Source organism: Mesoplodon mirus (assembly GCF_964341445.2).
Source record: "Mesoplodon mirus genome assembly, chromosome: 1".
NCBI classification, from domain to species: Eukaryota; Metazoa; Chordata; class Mammalia; order Artiodactyla; family Ziphiidae; genus Mesoplodon; species Mesoplodon mirus.
The window spans coordinates 198724445-198747968 of record NC_138976.1 but is presented as its reverse complement, the minus strand read 5'-3'; the positions used below and the strand labels follow the sequence as shown (position 1 = coordinate 198747968).

Sequence of the window (23524 nt, the reverse complement as noted above, 5' to 3'; positions counted from 1 at the left end):
GTATGGGTATGTGATTTTGTATCTCACGCAGAATTTGGCAGTCTGGTAGCTTGTGAATATTTTCTGTTTGTACTATTATTGCATGTATGAATTTATTTACGATAAATATACTTATGTGATACATAGAGAATATTTAAATTGTCAGGATTTGCTATTTCCCCATAACCTTTCTCCTCTCAATACTCTGAAGACTTGAAATGTTTACTTTCTTAATTGGTACAAGGCCTTTGTTGAGGTGGGGGGTGGACGGGAGAGAGATACAAAGAATGTAAGAATACAAATAATAGCCCAGGCTATTCTCTATGAGGAAGAATGAAAGAGGGCAGAGGGGTAAGAAGGATAGGGAACAATAAAGGAAGGGTGAGGACAGGAGAGAAGAGGTAAAAGGAAAGAGCAGTCACTATCAGGAATGGGATTTAGGAAAGGGAGTGTGTAAAAAATCGTTCGGAATCCTAGCTGTGTGCTGCCTCCATCTTTAAAACAAATCAACATGATCTTCACTGCTTTCTGGAGGTTGGTTTCTGTTTGTGTGCATTATCATACCTAGGCTGTGATATATTTGACATCCTAAATTTTCATGCAGTTTATTTCCCACTCTTTGACATCTGTGTATCTTACTGACACAACTTGAGTACTTCCTACTTTTTCTCATGTCCAATCACCATAAACTCATCAATACAAGGGACTATCATAATGCTTTTGTGATATCCAGATGACTAATCTCCCTTTGGGCTATAATATTATAGACATCGGGAGACTTGGCATAGCACTCTGGTAAGACAGAGTTTGAGTGTACTTCTGTCTCTCTCAGGTAGAAGTGAACTGCTCCATTACCTTTGCTGTTTGATGTGGAGACAACTATTCGCCAGATCAATAGCTGTATATCAGGAGTTAGAGATGTTTTGATTTGTTCCAGGAAAAAAAGGCCCATAAAATCCAGCAGCTCTGATTAGAAATAGTACCTCATTATCTTATGATAATGAACAATCATTGTCCATGACTTATTTGCCTTTTTTACAGGCCAAACAGATTATTTAAATGGGGCAGGTGATGGAGATTACCATCTGCATGGTTATTTTAGTCTCTGCCAATTCCCCAGATATGTGCTATTGCTAATTTTTGGTATTGTTTTCATGTAGGGACAGTTCCAGGAGCTTCCACTTGGCCCTTCCTATGTATTTTTTTCCAGTTGTGGCAAAATATGCATGACATAAAAGTTACCATCTTAACCATGTGTAGGTGTACCATTTAGTGGCATTAAGTACATTCACATTGTTGTGCAACCATCATTACCATTCATCCCCAGGACTTTGTTCATCTTCCCAAACTGAAACTCTGTACCCATTAAACAACACTTCTCCATTCATCACTGCACCCAGACCCTGGCAATCACCATTCTATTATCTGTCTATATAAATTTGACTACTCTAGTACCTCATATGACTGGAATCACAGTATTTGTGTTTTCGGTTCTGGCTTATTTCATTTAGCATAATGTCTTGAAAGTTCATCTGTATCGTAGTGTGTTTCCGAATTTTTTATCTTTTACGGGTCATTAATATTCCATTGTATGTATATACTACATTTTGTTTATCCATTCCTCTGTTGATGGACATTTAGGTTGTTTCCATCGTTTGGCTATTGTGAATAGTGCTGCTAAGAACATGAAATTACAAACATCTGTTCAAGTCCCTGCTTTTAATTCCTTTGGATATATACTCTGAAGTAGAATAGCTAGATCGTATGGTAATTCTGTTTAATTTTTTGAGGAACTGCAATGGAGAAGGGTTCAGATTTCTACACATCCATGCCAATACTTGTTATTTATTATTGTTTTTAATAATAACTATCCTAATGGATGTCAGGCAGTAGCCGTTCTTAATAGCACTTACGTTGTTGGAGAGTTCTGTCATTTTCCAAGTATGTGTACTCCAAATGTACATTCAGATATGGGGAAATATAGAGTAGGTCACTGCACAGGATTTCTAGTGAGGTGAACTTGTGTCAAAGTTTCAATTATCACATGGCTTCCTTAAGCCCTATTATGACCTGAAGACCACAGTGATGTTTTGGAACCTCAGGTGTGTAAATTTATCTTAATAATCTCTGAAAAATTCTGAGTTTTCCACTTTTCTTTCTAAACATTCCCCCTGGAAAATTGTAAACCCCTTTGAGGTAGACCTGGAGAAAAAAAATCACACTCTATACTTCTGACAGTGTTGCAGCAAAGTTTCTGAAGCTGTTGTAGCCACCTGATCTCTGGTTTAGGTCTGGGCGAGGCTGTAATTTTCATTCCTGGAAAATCAATGCAGGTTTCTGCTCATTGTGCTTGAATTTTATTTTCATTGATACAGTTCAAGCCTGCTCATCAATGTAATTCCCAGTGTAAATGTGATTAATCTGTTACTGCTGGAAGTCACTTTGGGTCAAAATAGTGCCACTCTGCCCTGCTGACCTTTATGATAATTGCACTCACCTTGTTTCTCATATTAAATGCTACCACTTAACCTCTGCTACTCTGTAACCCCATATTCCTGTTAAAAGCACGGGGGGCATTTCATTGGTGCTATCCCGCATTGTCATCTTTAGCCCACAGAAGACAGATGCCACAGAGGTTTTCAAGGATGCTTGTATTTCTCTCATCAAAGAATGTCTTAATGTCTTGAAGAAGAATGTTATCGATGACCTCTGTGGGGGCATAACTGTGGGATAGTTGAGTGGGTTTTACATAATTAATCCACTCCAACATTCTCATTTTAAGTACATGGATTCCTTTGTCTACATTCTGTCAGATAAATTATGGCATCTTGCCCTCTTTGAATGTTGATGACTATTGAATCTATGTTTCAGTCAGCCAAACAAGCCAACGATTAGAGCCAATTCCATCAGCTAGAGCTAATACTTTGAATCTCAGGTAAGTTCTTTATAATAAATTCAACCCCTTCCAACGTTATATTCCATCTTTCTCAGTCTAGCACTTATAAAACATATGCCAGGGTTTCCCTGGTGGCGCAGTGGTTGAGAGTCCACCTGCCGATACAGGGGACACGGGTTGGTGCCCTGGTCCAGGAGGATCCCACATGCCGCAGAGCGGCTGGGCCCGTGAGCCATGGCCATTGAGCCTGCATGTCCGGAGCCTGTCCTCCGCAACGGGAGAGGCCACAACAGTGAGAGCCCCGCGTACTGCAAAACAACAAACAAAAAAACCAAAAAAACCATATGCCACACACACATTCTACAGGTTTCTGCTGATACACATTAGCAGGATATAGCATTTCTTTTGATGTATATGCTAACTCCTACCAGGGTGGACATTATACTTGCCTCCTGGGGCCTGGTGGAATCTGACTGTAGTTTTTAGGATGCAGTAAGTGCTGATGTGGGTGGGTCTTGAGAAAAGTAGAAATTTCCTTGAAAACTAACCTATTTAGATGAGGTCTTTAGACATATGTTAAGTAAGGGAAGGTTAGTTTCCTCAAATGGGGAGGAAGAAGGGTGGCTTCCTTTGGCGAGGAAACCACAGGAAGATTTGGGTTAAAAATTTTCATATTAATCTGAGTCTGCCTACCTGCACTTATCCTAAATACTCAATATATCCTTATCTTAATACCCAGCTCTTCCTGATCAATGTCCTGATATTAATCTGTGAGACTTAGCACAGATGTACCTTGAACTTGCATTTTAATTCTGCAACTCACACTTTTAGATTTGAAACTTGATCCTCAGCCATGTCTGCTGTGTGGCTATAAGACATGAGAAAATTTTAAGGCCCTCAGTGTGGCTCTCTGTGTCTTCCCATGCCTCGATCTGAGAGTTTAAACACCTAACACCTTTTAACATTAAGTGTAAACATTTTCATTTTGTAAGCTCTCTGGTGCTATAAGAAGCAGCTAATGGTCCCCGTGGTGCTTGTAGTTATTACTGCTGTAATAGACAAAATCAGCTGCCGCTTGACATGTAAAAGTATTGTCTTCAACTGGCAATATGTTCAAAGCAAATATTGCTGGTAATTTATTTATGGCTTCCACTACTCGGAAGAAGCACTTGTCTTTGCATTGGCAATGGAGTCACTACTACATTCAAGCTCAAAACCTTATTCCAGAGTCCCATCTTGAGCATCTTTTTCCTGGGATTACTCATGCAGGACAGGAAATCTGCTTCAGGAAGTTTAGAAAGTAGATTTTAATAAAAGGAGCTTGTTTCAAAAGTTATAAAATCTGGAGTCAAATGAAATAGGAAGGCAACCTAGAGTTTGGAAAGACTGAATCCCCTAAGCAGAACTGGAATGAATGTAGAGACTGCTGGTGGGTGCTGGGGACATGGAGGGAGAAGCCCTTGAGCAGGAATTGGACGCATGAGGGAGACGAAGCCTCAGTTGTATGTACAACTCAAAGAAAGAGGGCATTCTGGGTTCTCCCCTATCCCCTTCTTCCAAACTCTCACCAGTCCTTCCTTTACTCAAAATTAATTGGAAGCTAGTTGCCAGTGAATCCTGGGAAACCGAGTTTTCAGGAGTCAGTCCTCTAAAATAAAAATCAGAGCTGGAAAAAGAGAAATAGTCTTTAAAAATTATTCACACAAATATGCCATCCCTTTACAATAACTTCTCACATTCCAGTTCACTTGTTCACATACCCCACCACTATGATAGTACTTTGACGCAAGTCTGTTTACTCCCTTGCTTTCTCCTGATACTGCCTTTGTATCTCTCCTTACTCTCTTACATTCCAATGTCCATTATCTAATAGTGTGTTTGTCCCTAGCCCTGTTCCAGTGTCTTTTAATTATGCTGGATCAACCCAAACCATTGCTTTCTCTTTTCTTGATCTCCAGCTTTCAAAGTCTTCCCAAGTAAAGTGTATAATAGTTTAGATGGTTTCCTTTATAAATTCATGATCACTAACCTAAAAGGTCCTTTAATATTGCCCTTTAATTCTGCTACATTAATCTGGACCCATCATTTCCCACTCTTTACACTTTGTTCTCTCTTTCTGCACTATTCTTTGTTTTTTTAAAAAAATCTTTATTGGAGTATAATTGCTTTACAATGTTGTGTTAGTTTCTGCTGTATAACAAAGTGATTCAGCTATTGCACTATTCTTAAATGGCATGTCCCCACCATTTGCTATAATATCAGGAGATAATCTCTTTTAATTCAAAGAAAGGAAAAAAACATTAGGAGAACTTTCCTGTTAATTAACATAATAGAGTTACTACATCTGCTGCCATCTTTATCTCCTTTGGTAATTTAACAGAACAGAAGCTCTATTCCTACTAAACCCAATTCCCTTACTCCTGATTTAGATTGCATCACCTTGCACTCTCTAAGGATCCTTATTTTGTTCAATACCTTCTCTAATCTGGATCTTCTCCACTATCTTTTTTAAACATTCTAAAATCTTCCAAATTGGGAAAAATAATAAAGAAGAGTAAAGCAAAAAAGAAAAGCAAAACCAAACTCACCTTTCTCCACCTGACCTCTATTACTAATTACCACACTATCTCTTCTTCAAAGGCACAGTTTTTAAAATAATTCTTGAAAATGTTTTTCTATATCTTGGCAATTGTGAATAATGCTTCAATGAACATGAGAGTGCAATCTTTTTGAGATCCTGATTTCAGTTCTCTTATACATATATATACACACACACAGACACACATATATCTAAATATATATATCTACATATATCCATTCAGAAGTGGGATTGCTAAATCATATGATAGTTCTATTTTTAATTTTTCGAGAAGCCTCCATACTGTTTTCCATAGTGACTATATACCATTTTGTATTCCCACCAACAGTGTACAAGAGATCCAATTTCTCCATATTCTCCCCAGTACTTGTTACCTCTGTATTTTTGAAAGTAAGCATGCTAAAAGGGGTGAGGTGATATCTCTTTGTGATTTTGATTTGCATTGCCCTGATGATTAGCGATGCTGAGTACCTTTTCATATACATTTTGGCTATTCATATGTGTTCTTTGGAAAATGTATATTCAAGTTCTTTGCCCATTTCTTAATCGAGTTATTTGGTTTATTTGCTACTTAGTTGTGGGAATTCCTTATAAATTTTGGATATTTACCCCTTACCAGATATATGATTTTCAAATATTTTCTCCCATTCCATTGGTTACCTTTCCATTCTGTTGGTTGTTTCCTTTGTTGTGCAGGAGCTTTTTATTTTGATGTAGTTCTACTTGTCTATTTTTGCTTCTGTGGTCTGTGCTTTTGGTGTCATAGCCAATAAATCATTGCCAAGATCAATGTCAAGAAGTTTTTCCCAATATGTCCATCGACAGATGAATGGTTCAAAACATGTAGTATATATTTACAATGGAATATTTTCAACTTTAAAAGAAGAAGGAGGTTCTACCATTGTGGCAACAGGGATGAACCTGGAGGACAATATGCTAAGTAAATAAGCCAGTCACAGAAGGGCACATACTGCATAATTCCATGTATATGAGGTATCTAAAATAATCAGACTTCATGGAAGCAGAGAATAGAATGTTGGTTGCCAGGGGCTGGGGAAAGGGAGAAATGGGGAGCTGTTGTTCAACAGGTATGAATTTTCAGTTATACAAGATGAGTAAATTCAAGAAATCTGCTGTACAAATAGTGTCTGTAGTTAACAATAGTGTTAAGCACTTAAAATTAGTTAAGAGGGTCAATTTCATGTTAAGTGTTCTTACCACACACAGAAAAAATGGGACACAAGGAAGCTTTTGGAGGGGACAGATATTTCTATTACCTTGATTGTGTTAATTGTCTCATGGGTTTATGCATATGTCCAAACTCATCAAATAGTATACATTAAACATGTGCCATTTTTTTGCATCAGTTGTACCTCCATAAAGCTGTTTAAAAATGTTTATCTATATTTGATATCTTCACTTTATTACTTCCTTCTCATGCTTCAACCCACTCCCAATAGAATCCATCTTTTATTACTCCAATAAAAAGGTACTTCATAAGTTATTTCCAAATCCATGGATGCGATGTGAAAATTTTATCTCCTACTTACTTGACCTGTAAGTAGGATTTGCTTCTGTCTTTGAGACTTGATTTTCCTTGACCCAAAAACTCTTCTGGTTTTCCTTTAATCTCTGCGGCAGTTCATTCTCTATCTCCTTTGCAGGCACGTATCCTTCTCCTCAGACATTAAATGTTGAAATTCTTCAAAATTCAGTTCTAGGCCATTATGTCCTCTCACTCTAGAACTCATAATATGATTTCACAGAAACACACAGCTTCAGTTACCAACTCCATAAAGTTTGCACATTTGTGTACCTGAGACCTCTAATCTGAATTCTGTAAATCCAGTTGCTTATTTAACATCTAAATCTGTTCATTTAAAATATACATAAAGCTAAATACTCATGGTCTCCCTAAACTGCCGAATCTCTCCTCCTTCATTTTCGTTTGTCTTAGTGTGTAGTGATATCATTCACCCAGTTGTATAAACCAGGCACCTAACAATAATCCTTGAGTTCAACCTCTCGCATCAGCCACTATATCCTATCCATTATCAATCTTATCCATTTTATCTCCTAGATACTTCCTTAATCTATCTAATGTCCTCTATCTACTCATCGTTGTAGGTGGTAAATTAATGCATGAATATAAATTTCCCTGATTGCTTTGCTTGGTACCTATAGTTTTTATGGCAGAAAAATTTATATAAAACAAAATCCGGGGTTCCCTGGTGGCGCAGTGGTTGAGAATCTGCCTGCCAATGCAGGGGACACGGGTTCGAGCCCTGGTCTGGGAAGATCCCACATGCCGCGGAGCAACTAGGTCCGTGAGCCACAATTACTGAGCCTGCGCATCTGGAGCCTGTGCTCCGCAACAACAGCGGCTGCAACAGTGAGAGGCCTGCGCACCATGATGAAGAGTGGGCCCCACCTGCCGCAACTAGAGAAAGCCCTCGCACGGAAACGAAGACCCAACACAGCCATAAATAAATAAATTAATAAATTAAAAAATATATATATTAAAAAAATCCGTTCATCTTCCCTATATCTTCCCTTCTGTTCCTCCATCCTCCTGTCCCCATTTCAAGCAAGTATCCAGGACTCCCTAGAAACCTCTTCCTCAGGAAATATGCCATTTCTAAGCATCAAGGTGTGAAGGAGGAGATTACAAGGCAGTTGGAGGATTAAAAGCCAGTGAGTACAACAAGCACTGCCTGACACTACCTTTTTACTGGATAGAGCCTTGGAGCTGCACCAACTCATTAGAGGGATGTAGTTGAGAGAAATATAGGGAAGGCATGTAATAGGCATGAGGTATCTATCTCATCAAATATTTCAACATCCCAAACATTATACAGGAACATTTATAAATGGGACATAAAGGTCCAGGTGTCCCGGTCTCAGAAGACCAGAAGGACCTCCACAACACTTTCATGTTACAGGGTTTTTATACCACTTTGGCTGTGTAAGGTACCTCTAATAATGGCTGAGTCTAAATTCTCTACCTGCTCAGTTATTTAAAGAATTAAATTCATTTAAATCAAGTAAAGAAACAGTAGGTTTATAGCAGCTCATAACTGCTTACTTTTTAAATGTTTTTTTATTTATTTATTATTTTTGGCTCTGTGTTGGGTCTTCGTTGCTGCACGCAAGCTTTCTCTAGTTGCGGAGAGTGGGGGCTACTCTTTGTTGCAGTGCGTGGGCTTCTCATCACGGTGGCTTCTCGTTGCGGAGCATGGGCTCTAGGTGCATGGGCTTCAGTAGTTGTGGTGCATGGGCTCTAGAGCGCAGGCTCAATAGTTGTGGCACACGGACTCTAGAGCGCAGGCTCAGTAGTTGCAGAACATGGGCTTAGTTGCTCCACAGCATGTGGGATCTTCGGGAACCAGGGCTGGAACCCGTGTCCCCTGCATCGGCAGGTGGATTCTTAACCACTGCACCACCAGGGAAGCCCCTTAAATGCTTACTTTATGTAGAAATGCTGTCACCAATATATGGCAAGAACTTTGCTTGTATAATTTACACTAACTGGTATAATACACCTTCTACAAGAAAACTGAACAAGAATGAACTAGGGAGCAAAACATTTTTATCCTTTGAGCCATTCTGTTTTTAAGGGTTCTTGTAAGCTCCGATGTTTTATCTCTGAGAGAAAGAAAAAAAAAATTAATTGGAAATTTAGAGATTTTTAAAAAAAACTTAAAATGAAAGATCTTGGTAGTAATTGAGTGTATAGTATTGTGTCATATGCCTTATCATTCAATTTATAGAACTAATTGCCCATGTGTTCCTATAATAGGGGAGGAAAAATAACCGGTTTTAGTCCCAGTATAGATATTGCATGATAAAAGGAGAATGATGACCATCTCCATTTCCAAAGGGAGAACAGGAATTCAAAACATGCTATGCCATAAAACGTTTAATTCAGCATTTTAAAATATTTTGAGCATTTTGAACTCAATGTTTTGTAACTTCTAAAAAAGTATAATGTATATACATAATTTCCACACATTTAAAATGAGTTGTTAAATTGTTGAGCCCTGACTTCTTTCTCAAAATTAAGGTATGCTAGTCGGACCTGAGAATAGCCTCCAGAGGGCGACCAAGTTTCATCCCTGCAAACAACTGCATCAAAATTTAACATTGCTTCCAACAAAAGCAAGGACTTTCTAAAGTTAAAATTTGAAAAGCCAGTGATCATAGTTAATCCTTGAAAAAAATACCATGACCCAAAGTCTGAATAGCTCTGCAAATATTGGTTGTTTAAGAAGGAGACCACCTCTAATTTGATGGTATAGTAGAGCAAGGGCCTTTGAATCTAGACAAATCTCACAAAGCTACTAGATCAGCAAAACTTGTCATCAGTTCACGCATGCTCTAATTTTCCTGCTCCCTGAAGTCTACCTATTCTAAGCACCTTGTATTAGCAGGGTTTGGCTCTTGCATTTCCACAGATGCAAGGCCTTAAATTCAAGGGTCAGCTCTACAATTGGTTGATATATTACTTTGTAAACAGAGTTTCACCTACGGAATGGGATAAATATCTTCCTTATGTCTCATTGTTTTGTGAGTATTAAATTAGATAAATATATGAAAACACTTGACACAATGACTGGTAGGCAAACTTACTTTCTGCCCATTTCTTTTGCCCTCCCTTTTTTTCTCCTTAAATTGAGAAAGATAGGGTCTTATTATGTCATTCACTTCAATGTTTTAGTGCTATATCACTCTTCCATTACTTTTCCCCAAAGTATATTTTTAAAAATCTCACAGAAATAAAGTAGTGATTAAGTTTAAATAATTGATATTTCTCAATCCCTAGACAGAAGTATATCTAATAAAAGTAGGTTTGTTAATCCTTGACTGATAATGACTAGAAAATAAAGAAGTATTTCTAATTGGGCAATCCATCCAATTGGCTCTCACCGTGTACCAATGGATTATTTTTTTCTACTTATTTCATCTTTATTAAAGCTACAACACATAGAACATTAGTTGAGTTAACTTTGTAACTGCCCTTTATCATTATTCCTGACCTGTATCTAACTAGCAGACAGTTACTTTTGATTCTTCTGAGAAAGTTTCTAAAGCATTGCTTTTCTTTATAAAATAACCTTCCTGAAGGTAATGCTAATTTTAACTACTGATCAAGATGGCCTTAATGTGTCCCTCAGTTTGGCTAAACTTCAGACAGGTTTTTTCTTTACCATAGGCCCTTAACCTCCCTTTTCTGAAAACATTTACCTTAAGAAACTTGAAATTGTAAATTCTTTCTCTGCCCCTTTGAGATGTAAATTTTCTCCTAGTCACTTGATACTTTTCCAACCCAGAAATGTCTCTCTCAAGGACCTGGGAGTCAGCTCTTTGAAATATAACCTTCAAGAAAGGTATTGCCCCTACTTCCCAGTCTCTGTGGGGAGTATAGGAGCCTAACTTTGATAAGAGCCAAAGCAAACAGAGATGGTCTAATTATATTGACCAACCTCTTCTCCAGCATCCTCTACTATTTTTCCTACAGCTCATCCTGGCATCTAAAAACTTCCATGCCTTTTGTTTCAGCAGAATGGAGTGCAGTCTCTCTCCTCTATTACAGAATCATCTTGAGTAAAGTACTCCTTGCCTGTGTAACCATCTGGTGCAATTTTTCTTTGACATCACTCCATCACATACTTCAAACTGCCTACCACTTTCAGATTAATCTTATAAAACTTTGTATATGTGCTGCTGAAGTGAGCACAATCTTTATAGAACTTTGAATCACTCCCTATTTCCGGTGGCATGAAGCCCACCATTCAAACTTCTCCACAGTCTTATACCTTCCAAACTCATTAGTGTTATCTTCCAATTCCTGAATTCTCTCCTCCAATAATATTAGTACATTTTCTTCCTAAACGTGGCTAACATTTCCCCATTTTGAGATTTCATGTCTCTTCTAATTTTTTTTAATATTTGGAAATTTTATTATACTGTATTTGCCCATAACAAATAAAATGGGAATTGTTTCAAGTCTTTGCAAATAAATTTAATACAGGGTATTAAGAACACCAGTGATGAAACTTCTGAGAAGTAAAGAAGGGCCACCTAGATAATGGAGTGATTAGTAGGAACAGGAATTTACTTTTACCCCTATGCTGGAAAGGCAGAGTTAAGCAGAGGGTTGTAAAGGAGTCCAGGGCCAGGTTAAATGATCATCAATGTCAGACCATACCAGTTCTGTCTCATTGGAGTTGGAGCCATGGAAGTTACAAAGTTGCTGCTGGAGAATCTTCACAAAGTAGAGGAAGAAAGGGAGAAATCTCGTAGCTTATCCCTAAACTCCCATATACCATCAGTTGCTTCTTTTTGGCTGCGCCTGATCAGAAGTAGGCTGCCTGTATGAGTCTGCTATCATGTGATACAAAACAGATTCAAGACGGAACAATGACTAAATTCAAGAAAAAGCAGCCCAAAACTAGTATTTTTGCTTGAATGTTGTGCAACAGTCTGTTTTCTGTATTTTTCTAACTTCATTGAGATGTAATTGACATATAGCATTGTGTAAGTTTAAGGTGTACAATCTGTTGGTATGTTACATGTTGTGAAATGATTACCACAGCGGAGCTAGTTAACACAACTCCGTTACCTCGCATAAATAACATTTTTTTTTCGGTAAGAACATTTAAGATCTACTCTCTTAGCAACTTTAAAGTATATAATACAGTTCTGTTAACCTCAGTCACCATGCTGTAGATTAGATTCCCAGAAATTCATGTGCTAACTGGATATTTTACCCTTTGGTCAACATCTCCCCATTTCCCCCAACCCCAACCCCTGGCAACAACCATTCTATTCTCTGTTTCTCTGGGTTTGGCTGTTTTAGAGTCTACAATATACTTATATCATACAGTATTTATTTTTCTCTCTCTGACTTATTTCACTCATCATAATGCCCCAAGGATCCATAAATGTTGTTGCAAGTGGCAGGATTTTCTTTTTCATGGCTGAATAATATTCCATCTATGTATGTACCACATCTTCTATATCCATTTATCCATGCATGGACACTTTGGTTGTTTCCATTTCTCGGCAATTGTGAATAATGCTGCAATGAATGTGCGAGTGCAGATATCTCTTTGAAATAGTGATTTCATTTTCTTTGGATATATATACACCCAAAGCAGGATTGCTAATGTATGGTAGTTTTCTTTTTAATTTTTTTGAGGAGACTCCGTATTGTTTACCATAGTGGCTGTACCAATTTACATTCCCACCAACAGTGCACAAGGGTTTCCTTTTCTGCATCCTTGTCAACATTTGTTACCTCTTAGTCTCTTTGAGGTGATATCTCATTGTAGTTTTGATTTGCATTTCCCTGGTGATTAGTGATGTAGAGCATCTTTTCATGAACCTGTTGGTGATTTGGATGCCTTCATTGGAAAAATTTTTATTCAGTTCTTCTGCCCAAGTTTTAATTGAATTTTTTGAGAATCTATATCTATCTATATATAGATAGATATATATATATAGCCATTTTATGAGTTCCTCATATATTTTGGATATTAACACCTTATCACATACATGATGTGCAAATATTTTCTCCCATTCTGTAGCTCACCCTTTCGTTTTGTTGATTGTTTATTGTTCTGTGTAGAAGCTTTTTAGGTTGATGTAGTTATATAACAAGTTGTATATAACAAGTTATATAACAAGTTGTATTTCTCTTGGTGATTTTAAGATTCCCTTGTTATCTTTAACGTTGACATTTTAATTTTCATATTTCTTGGTATGGATCTCTTTAGGTTGACCTGCTTTGGAGCTCTCTGGGCTTCCAGTATCTGGATGTCTGTTTCTTTCCCCAGGTTAGGAAAAGTTTTCAGATATTATTTCTACAAATGTTTTCTGCCCCCTTTTCTCTTCTCCTTCTGGAGTTCCTATAAGGTGAATGTTATTCCATTTGATGTGCCATAAATCCCTTAAGCTATGTTCATTATTTTCATTCTTTTTTCTTCCTTATTCTCTGATTGGATGAGTTCCTCTGACCTGTCTTTGAGTTCACCTATTCTTTCTTGTGCTTCATCTACTGTATTTCTAAGTTCAATTATTGCATTCTCCAGTTCTGTGACTTCTATTTGGAACTTTCTTATATCTTCTGATTCTTCGTTGAAGTTCTCACTGTTTTCATCCATTTTCCTTCTGAGTTCAGTGAGCATTTTTATGACCATAACTTTGAACTCTTTATCAAGTAAATTACTTATGTTCATTTCATTAAGATTTTTCCCTGAGGTTTTATTTTGTTCTTTTTTTGGAGTATAGTCCTCTCTTTCTTCATTTTGCTTGACTCTCTGTGTTGGTTTCTATGCATTAAGTGAAATAGCCACATCTCCCAGTCTTGAAGAGCTGTGTGACAGATGAACCTTGTCATTTAACCCTGTCTACTCTTGGTTGCCTCTCAAATCTTTGTGATTGTCTAAGCAGTTTATTTTTAATAGACCTGGCACACCATCCCAGCAGTTGAGGGTGTGCCAAGACAAATGAGCAACCCAAAGTGGAGGATCTCAGGCAGTACCTAGATTCAGGTTGATAGGAAGCCAGAAAATTTGGTAACAGCTTTTAAAGAATGCAAATATATTTAGCCTTGTGAGATTGCAAGTGTAAGCCCAGCTGCGCCCCAGAAGCAAGCAATCTGAAGGTGTTCCCCGGGGAGCAGTCACAAGAAAACAGTGCTTCAGATAAGTGTACAAGCTCCATTCTGGGAGATACCAGTGAACTGTAGTAAGGCAGAGTGAGGGTGGAGAGATGGCACCCCCAGCCTACCTTCCCCGAGAGCACATCCGTAGCCTCTAGATGTGTGCTGAACCTGAAGTCTGCTCTTAAGTCTTGTCCCTACTAGCAAATAGGCTTTTCTCATGTAAAGGCTGGGGCTGTGTCTCAGTCTGATGTGTAGTGGTACATCCTGGGGGTGGTATCCTGCCAAGAACTGTCTCTCCAATTGTTACAGTCCCATGGGATCCAGAAAAGAAATCCCTCCTGGCCTCCAGAGCCAGGTGATCAAGGAGCATCCCCTGAGTGGAGGCCACAAAAATGGGATCTCCTGTCTTGGAGATTCTGGCTCTCTGGAGCACATCAGAAGGAAAGTGTGAAGATGATGCTTACTGGCTGAGTGAGGCGGTGGGAAGAGTGCAAAGATACACCATTTGAATAAAGGGAAAGAGGGGAAAGAAAAAAAGAAAAAGAAGAAGAAAACTATATATATATAGCAAGACAGAGGAAGAGCAGGGAAGAAGGAGCCAGCTGGCTGGAGCACAAAGTTGTCACCTGCAGGAAAGGAAAAAGGGGAAAAAAGATGGCACCTTTCAGTTTTATCAAGGCAGAGAGAGAGCAGGAAGATGGCACCTGCCAGCCACTGTCCCTGGGGAGTATTCCAGCAGGCCCCTGTTCCTCAGATTAATGCTGTAAAATTGGGAAGTGAGTCTCTTTCACAAAAAGTCAGAGTGCTTTTCAAACAAACAGAATATTATTTATGTATATGTAAGTTTACTTATTTATTACAATAATCTAGGAGGTAAGAATTTACAAATAAACAAATGTGCGGAAATATGAACTAACTTGCTTGTGAATAACAGACCTGGAGCATGCCTCAGAGAAAGTGTGTAAAATGTCTCAAAACTAGAGAAAGCATAGAAACAAACTAACCACTGACACGGCACTAATAGAAAAGCTATCAAAAGTCTAGATCTGGGCTTCCCTGGTGGCGCAGTGGTTGAGAGTCCGCCTGCCGATGCAGGGGACATGGGTTCGTACCCCGGTCTGGGAAGATCCCACATGCCGCGGAGCGGCTGGGCCTGTGAGCCATGGCCGCTGAGCCTGCACTTCTGGAGCCTGCGCTCCGCAGTGGGAGAGGCCACAACAGTGAGAGGTCCACGTACCGAAAAAAAAAAAAAAAAAAAAAACAGTCTAAATCTGAGCAGAACCAGGAAGAAAGGAAATGATAAGAGGGATGAGACCTTGCTAAATAAATACATTTTTATTTCCATAATTAGACGTAAGAATAAGGAAGAGATGAAACTAATTCCTAGTGTCAAGCCTATGTAAGTGGAAAGGGTGTGATTTCAATTAACAAGAATTTCGTGTTTAGATTCAAAACAAGTATTTGTGTCAAAGAACCAATTCCAGTAGATTCCATGAGACATGCATATTTATATTCATTTTTCTGCATCAATGCTTTCAAGCTTTTAACCCATCCTTCTGGTGGGAAAGAAAAAGACATAAAAATATGAAATATCTTATCAAGCTTTAATTATATTTACTTCTTGATTTAAAATTACTCTTTATTAAGTTAAAACGAAGATATTCTAGACTAACCCCAAAGCAGAATTGAAATGGCACACGAAAATGATCAAACATGATTCAAGCATCTCATTTAACTGAGATTTTACTACGTTTGTGTAATGATGTCTAAAATTGTGTTTTCATTAAACATAATAGAGTAGAGTGAAACAGGGAGAGTCATCCTATAGACCTTGTTTGAATCTAAACATATTATCTATTACTGTAACTTTGAGAAAATCACTTAATTTGCATCAGCCTCAATGCCTTTATCTCTGAGAATAGTAATACCTATCTTGCATGGGGCTTGAGATCAAATAAGTTAAAACACAAGCAGAGTGTCTAGCAATTACAGTTGCTCAGTAAATAGCTCTTAATATTACCAATGGTCTCTGATGTGGGAAAACTATTACATAATAAAAAGATCCTTAATCGGGTATCCTTAAAATCAGGCTGAATGCAAAGAACTTCAGATTTTATGTCCTCCCTTTTTTTATTTTTACCCAGAGAATAATGCAATTCAGAAAACAGAGGGAGAGATTAATTTCCACTTCAACTGAAAAGTCATCATTATAAGATTTTTTTCATCATGTGCTATAGTACATTAAATACAACCATAAAATCTTTGTTACCTCTCTATTGAAAGGTAGAATGTGGTGTCCCACTTCTTGAATATGGGCTGATACAGTGGCTTATTCAATCAACAGAATGCAAGAGAAAAGGTGTTCTTGCACTTGTGAGGTTAAGTCATAGGAAGCCTTACAGATTCCAGCCAAGTCTCATGAGATGTTTCTTTTGGGTGAAGCCACTCACTATGTAAGAGTTCAACTACTTTGAGATATCCAGGTTGCTAAGACTCCAAAACTACACCGAGAAATTTCATGGAGAAAGACAGAGACAGAGAGAAAACCAGCCCCAGATTTTCCAGCCTGTGCATCCCAACTCAAGCCCCAGATTTGTGAATGAAGATGCCATCTTGGTTGGACATTTCAGCACCAAAAGATGTGACTCAAAGAAAACTTAGCCAGAACCAAGGCCCCAGACATATGACACCAGTCAAGTTGTCTAATCTATCTCCAATCATTCAAGCCACCACAGCTGAGGCCCAGTCATGATGGAGCAGAGATGAGCCATCCCCAGTATTCTTTATCTTTATTCTTAGCTCACAAAGTCCTGACTATAACAGCATGGTTTCTATTGTATCTACCACTGCGTTTTGGACTGGTTTGTTATACTGCAATAGGTATCTGGAATATATGTCTTGATCATTTCTTACAGTTCTAAAGCCACGGAACTCCTTTTACCCATATTCAGGGAGAATGCTATCTCTTGCTTATTTTCAGTCTCCCTTTGAGTCATAGAATCTGTTCAGAAGCTTCCTTGGACAGAGTCAGTAAAAGAAAACTCTTGATTACAAAACTCCATTATTACAACCAGGATAAAAGAACAGCCAAATCTGCTCACACACACCCCATTTTTTCACCACATCATAAACAATGGATTGGCCAAATTTTTAAGTGTTTGACTCTGATTGAAAGTAAGCAGCTTTCCATCTTCAACCTCTTCCCCTCCAACTCAACTTAGAGTGATGCTCTAGTCAACCTCCGGACTTCTTGATGCACCTCCCATCTCTGAAATAAGAAGTGAAGAAAAAACATCTTCAGAAGACTTCTGATATCAAGACAAGGGATAGAACAAAGGCCAAAGCAGCAATATTGCCATCCAGAGGAAAAACTACTGAACCTACACTGCAATACTCAGAAGGAAAGTCAAGACATGAGAGAACTAAGTGTAAAGCACAGCTATATTGGTGGCTTCTATTTAAATAATCAAGGTCAATAAGTAGGTCTCTGGGATGATGATCCCTATACCCTGTTACTTGCACCAGAATTGGGACATAACCAGGAACAAATAGTTCAGGAAGCTAGAGTCATTGACACTGAGAGCCAACTACAGGGAACACCAAACATCCGGGGCTATTAGTTCATGTGCTTCTGTACCTAAATTTGGAAAGACTGTAAGACTTCCTGAATCTTCAGGTAACTTGCATACTATTCTAATCATAAGCAATCATGCTCCCTCTTAAGATAAACCATACAACTTCAGAATCAGGTGTTACTTCTTATTGGTACCACTGTCCACTAAGCAAAGACAGAAATACAGAAGTAATCCTGACCCCTGCCTTTCACTCATATATTCCCCCTCCCCACTTTTCCCTCATTCCCACATATTGCTAGGTTTAATCAGTTCTGCTGCCTAGAGATCTGTTAAAGTCCTTCATTTTAATCATATGCCTTTGCCCTGATTCAGATCCTTGTCATCACTAGCCTAGGCTGCCCTCTATCTATTTCTGACCCTCCCATCTGAACTGTTGCCCTTCATATTCATCCTCAACACTACTATCAATATTATTTCTAAATTGCAAATTTGACCATCAACTGTCTAAAGACTTCAACATCTTTCCATTGCACTAATGATAAAGTCCAACTTCTAAATATGTCATAAAGGTCTCCAGTTTTTGGCCTTGCTCTGCCAATTTAACTAATGTCTTTTTTTAGTAATTAAAATCTACTATCCTTGTTGTTTTATGAGTGTTAGCAGTGGCTGTTCTCACTTTTGAAAATATTTCACCCTTTTATTCACTTAGAAAACTCCTATTCATCCTTTAAAACCCAAATGCAGTGAAACCGATTTTCTCTCTCACTCAAATCACTTTCTCCTCAAAACTGTAATTTTACCTCTGTGTAGCTCAATTGTTTGTTATACTCTAATGGCAACAGATTCTTAAATATACTCATCTTTGTATCTTAATATCCGATAATATGACTGACATTTAACAAACGCTAAACATACTTGACACTTGAATTGATTGAATTGAATTAAACTGAATCAATCACTCTCAAGAACACTAACGATTGTGAGGGTTTCCTGCATCAAGAGTACAAATCACGCTGAATTTTCATAATACTGCTAGTTTTGATTGAGGCACAGCAAACAAGTTTACAACAGAGTTCCCCTGTGAAAAGAATAACTTCAGTAAAAGATAACAAATACACTCAGAAGTCCATAAAGGAGGCAGGGTAGTCTAGGGGATTCTGTTCTCATCCAAAATCTTGCTGAGATTTGATTCAGAGGGGAAAGATTGATTTTTCTAGCTTAAGTTAAACAAGGCATGGAACAAATGTCAAAAGCAGGACATAGACTTAGATTCTTCACTGTCACACCAGTAAAGTTACCATCCTTCCATCTCCTTGAGAACAAACAAGAAAGCCTGCTGTGGACCGTGAACAAAACAACAACTGTGAATTTACACAGCTCCTTCAACTTCTAAGCTGTGTACTGAGAGTGAATTAGAGGTCTCCTCCAGATAGCATTGCAAATGAGTGTTATTTTATTTTCACCAAGCCTTTCAGGTGATACATGCGACAAAATCAGCAAAGTCAGTACTCACTGTGGCAGACAAAGTAACTATTATGTATCTGTCCTAAAAGTTCCTGTGATGTTCTGGCTAGTTTTGCTTAAGTACTATTTATAATATTTATGAGAAAGGAGGACAAAAATGAACCTGATGCTTTTGTGGAGAAGGAATTCCCTGGCTGAGCAGAAAAGCCTGCCAAAGTTTTGGTGTTTCTTGTTTGTTTGAAACAAGACTGAAGGACCATATAATGCAAGATGAAGCCATTAACAGTTAAAAGGGAGAAGACACACTGAAGAGACTCAGCCAGGGCCCTGGTAAATTATCAAAAATTGTGGGCTTTCTTAGTGAGAGTCTAGGATTTGAGAAATTCATGAGGAGGAAAGGCGGAGGTCCCTGGGCACCTGAAAATGAGAATTGCTGCATTGAACTAGGCTGACTTTGGCATGGCATTTTGAAGAAGGCAGTCATATGGAATGTAACGAATAAATAGAGCATATCAGAGCCTGAAAACCTGAGAATAGGCTCCTGTGGGTGAAACGAGGTGAAGCACGGTGCTTGGTACACTATAAACCCTCAGTAACATTGGCTGGTTTTGAATGAAATGAAACCTAACCTGAATCCAGTCCCTACTCGGTAACAGCGGGGAAGATAATGGGTGCCTAGGCAACGTCTAGCAAGTTCTGGGCTAGAGGCGGCTCCCAACTGTTGCGTCACCAGGGGCCACAGAACTGAGTCGGGAAGGGAGAAGGGAGGAATCTGTGCGGAGGGTCATCCGACTGAGTCGGAACCGGACACTCTGGCAGGAAGTAGAAAGCGAAACGACCATTGGTGAATTTCAATATCACGTCGTGAATTTCAGATAATTTTCCACTTGTTTATTAAGGTGGAAAACTCGGATTCCAACGATGAAGGAGATGGAGTTTCGGCCCAACACATAAGTCAAACGGACCGATTGGTTCGGGAAGATTTCTCCAGGTTCGTAAATAATCTGAGTGAAGAAGATTACGAACTTATGAGAGACAACAATCTTCTAGGCATTCCAGGTGAAAGTACGGAAGAAGAGTTGCTGAGAAGACTTCAGCTAATCAAAGAAAACGCACCACAAGACTCAGATGAAAATACAGGTATATTTTGCTTTTGGAGGGAATAGGATGGGATGAATAAGGAACTTCATAATAGGAAATAGTAACTTCATAATAGTAAATAGTAAATTATACAGAAGTGACTTACATTAATTTGGTAAGTAACTTCTCATAAAAAGAACTGGCATTTACTTGATTTTTGGTGAGCATGTCAAGGTCTGTTTGTTTGTTTTCCTCATTCACACTTGGGTTGTTTTAATTGGGAAACAGTGCAAAGTAGCCTATTTGTATTTTTCTTGGTTTTCTACCTCAACTGAAAGTCCCTCCTACTTCTTGAATTATTTTTTCTACATAGACATGTAAAAAAAGCAAACAAATATTCTCCACTGGGGACAATTGTGCTCTCTTCAACACCTGGGGACATTTGACAATGGCTAGAGATATTTTTGGTTGTCACAGGGGAGGCATGGGTGTTACTAGCATCTAGTGGGCAGAGGCCAGGGATGCTGCCAAAGATCCCACAATGCACAGGATAGCTCCCCAAAACAAAGAATTGTCCAGCACCAAAATGTCAATAGTGCTAAGGCTGAGAAACTCTGCTCGGACCTCAGGTCTGGTGCCCTCCCTTCCAGTGTGAAGTAGAGGATTTTGCTGTCTAATGAAGAGGATACTATAATACTTTGGCTCTTGAATATGGTCTTATATGTACCATGCTAGGTTCAGTCTATTCATTTGATCTGACCTTCAATTTAATGTCAATTAAAAATCTTGGTAACATTAAGAAGTATTCAAAATGCAAACACTTTTAAACCTATAAAACTTGTTTATGTTTGGGCAATAACCTTATATTTTAAAACAGCTTATCTATTATCAAAAGCACATAAGTGAAGAGCCTACAAGTAGTCATGTTGGAGACTAATGAAAATTAGACAATAATGTAAACTGAACTAAACTACTAGCATTGTACCTTAACTGGTGTTTACCTTGTTTAATTGCATTAGTGTTTTGACAGTGGACTGAAAAAAAAGTCTCTTGACATTCCTCCGACAGTGGTACACAGGGCTGTGTATATGATGAAATACTGAAACACAGACTTCCTCCGGATTCCCTTTTTAAAAAATTCTCTAAGTTTATCTAGGATTAGCTCACTCTTTTTGGATGGAATCGAAACTTTTCTACCTTTACTTATAAATCTACACAGTGCAGTTTATAAAATATTAACTCTATAAATGTGAAATCAGTTGAAAACATCTGAGTATTTAAGTTCTCATTTTTTGTTTGTTTTTGAAACAAAGTTTCAGAGTGCTATTTTATGATGGTTCTAATTTTGTTGGTTTTTTATGCACCCTCCCCATTTTTTTTGTTAACAGACAGAGGAGACTCTTCAGATGTCGTGTCTAGTGGTGACTCTCTAATAGACTGGCTTAACTGTTCTGGACAAACTGAAAATATGACAAGTGGACAAAGAGAAAACCAATCTTGGAGAGAAGAGCCAAATTAATCCTAAAAGTGATCAGTTCATATTCAGTTTAGAAATAAATGCTAACCTTGATAATGGGAGTCCAAATCCAGAGAATGAATATGTAGCGTCTGCAAGACTTCCCAGAAGAGAAAATATGGAAGACAGCCAAAGGCAAGTGGAAAGTCCACAATCTGAATCAATATTTACAAGACCATCTATGTCTGAACAAGATACAACTGAAACATTAATGGAATTCCCACATACCACAAGTCAGAGAAGAGCAAGAAGTAGGAGCCCAGAGTATCGGAGAACCAGAGCAAGAATTGAAAGTTGGTCGCCTCCACGTTCACTTAGGGAAATTGTACAAAGACTTAATCATAGTATACCCTCTCAGAATTTTGAGCAGCCTCTGCTAAGTGAGAATGCGAGATTTTCTAGAACTGAGCACCAAGAAATATTGACACAGCAAATGACTGGATTTGAGTTGCAAAATAGCGGTCTTATTGAAACTTCTAGAACAAGGAATGCCGTTCATGGAGAAAATTCTCCAGATACAACCAGCAGTGGTGAATCTTGGGGAATGAGGGAAATATATCCAACCATACCCTTCAATCTTGAAGTAGGACAAGTTCATTCTGGAGCATATTCTCAGAGAGACAGCAGAGCTAGTAGAACTCAGTTAACATCTGAGACACCAAACAACACTGTCACTTCTGAAAGTGAACGAGGACTGAGGCATATGTATTCACATTCTGAGCAGGCAGGTGTGAGAGCTTATGTCAATACCATTAGAAATCCCGTTTGCAGAACGTTAAATACTAGCTTAAATGATTCAACATCTGTTCCAACTCAGAGCACGTTAAGGCAGACAATGACAGAATTTAGTAACTCAAATAACCTTATGGACAGTGACAGTAATTTAGAGCATAGTGTCTCACCTCCAAGTCAAAACATGGAATGGCTAGAGTCACCTAATGGTAGTAGTAGTGGTACATTTGGTTCTGATTCAAATGCTAGCTATGATACCCATTCAAGTTCCACACTGAGTTGGCATTCAAGCCCCAATTGTACGTCTAGTTCCAGTTCTAGTCCTATTTCTGGTTCCAGCTCAAGTGATGAAAATTCAGGAATTAGATCACTGATGTTTGAAGGCATTGAAGAAACAAACTTATCATCAGAGACCAGCCAAGGGGTTAGACAAATTAGCCTAATAATATATGATGAAAGTGACTCTGGGTCCTCCCATAATCTGCAAACTACAGGACTCACCAAAGCACAGATTGACAGCTTGGCTGTAAGATCTTTTGGTGAAAATGATGCACTAAAAGCCTGTAGCATTTGCCTTACAGAGTACACAGAAAACAGCAAGCTTCGCATACTACCTTGCTCCCATGAATATCACATTCACTGCATTGATCGCTGGCTGTCTGAGAACTCTACGTGTCCGATTTGTCGTAGGCAAGTAGTGGATTCCAATGAGAGTGAAAATCCTGATCGATGAATTCTCAGCTATATAAAGTGTTATAGGGCTTCCCTGGTGGCGCAGGGCTTGAGAGTCGGCCTGCCGACGCAGGGGACTGACAATAAAAATTAATTTCACACCATAGCAGTTCACTGAATTTCAATAAAAACTTAGCATGTGCACTGGGTTGGGATGTTCCTGATTCAATGGGAGAAATGTCTTAATATGATAAAATGAATCTAGATAGATCCTAGTAGTATTATCTCGTCATGTAAATCCCAGACATCTCTTAGCCCTGTTCAATCCTGGTTGTGCATGCAA

General features: G+C 38.5%; 2 protein-coding genes across 2 annotated transcripts in view; one reads left to right on the top strand and one right to left on the bottom strand.

The window, feature by feature from the left end:
* The window catches only part of LOC309801856 (E3 ubiquitin-protein ligase RLIM-like), a gene marked incomplete at both ends in the record, with an annotated part of 52434 nt that extends 49857 nt beyond the window's left edge, over window positions 1–2577 (bottom strand). Inside the window, 1 exon segment of the mRNA XM_082616916.1 lies at window positions 2509–2577. Coding sequence (XP_082473042.1) covers window positions 2509–2577 — 69 coding nt within the window.
* Window positions 2578–11658: 9081 nt separating this feature from the next.
* Window positions 11659–23242, top strand: LOC309807036 (E3 ubiquitin-protein ligase RLIM-like; the record flags this gene model as incomplete). The annotated part of the gene is given in 4 exon segments (XM_082626224.1): window positions 11659–11748; window positions 20081–20321; window positions 21650–21767; window positions 21769–23242. Coding segments are annotated over 4 exon segments (1923 nt in total).
* Between the last annotated feature and the right edge of the window lie 282 nt (window positions 23243–23524).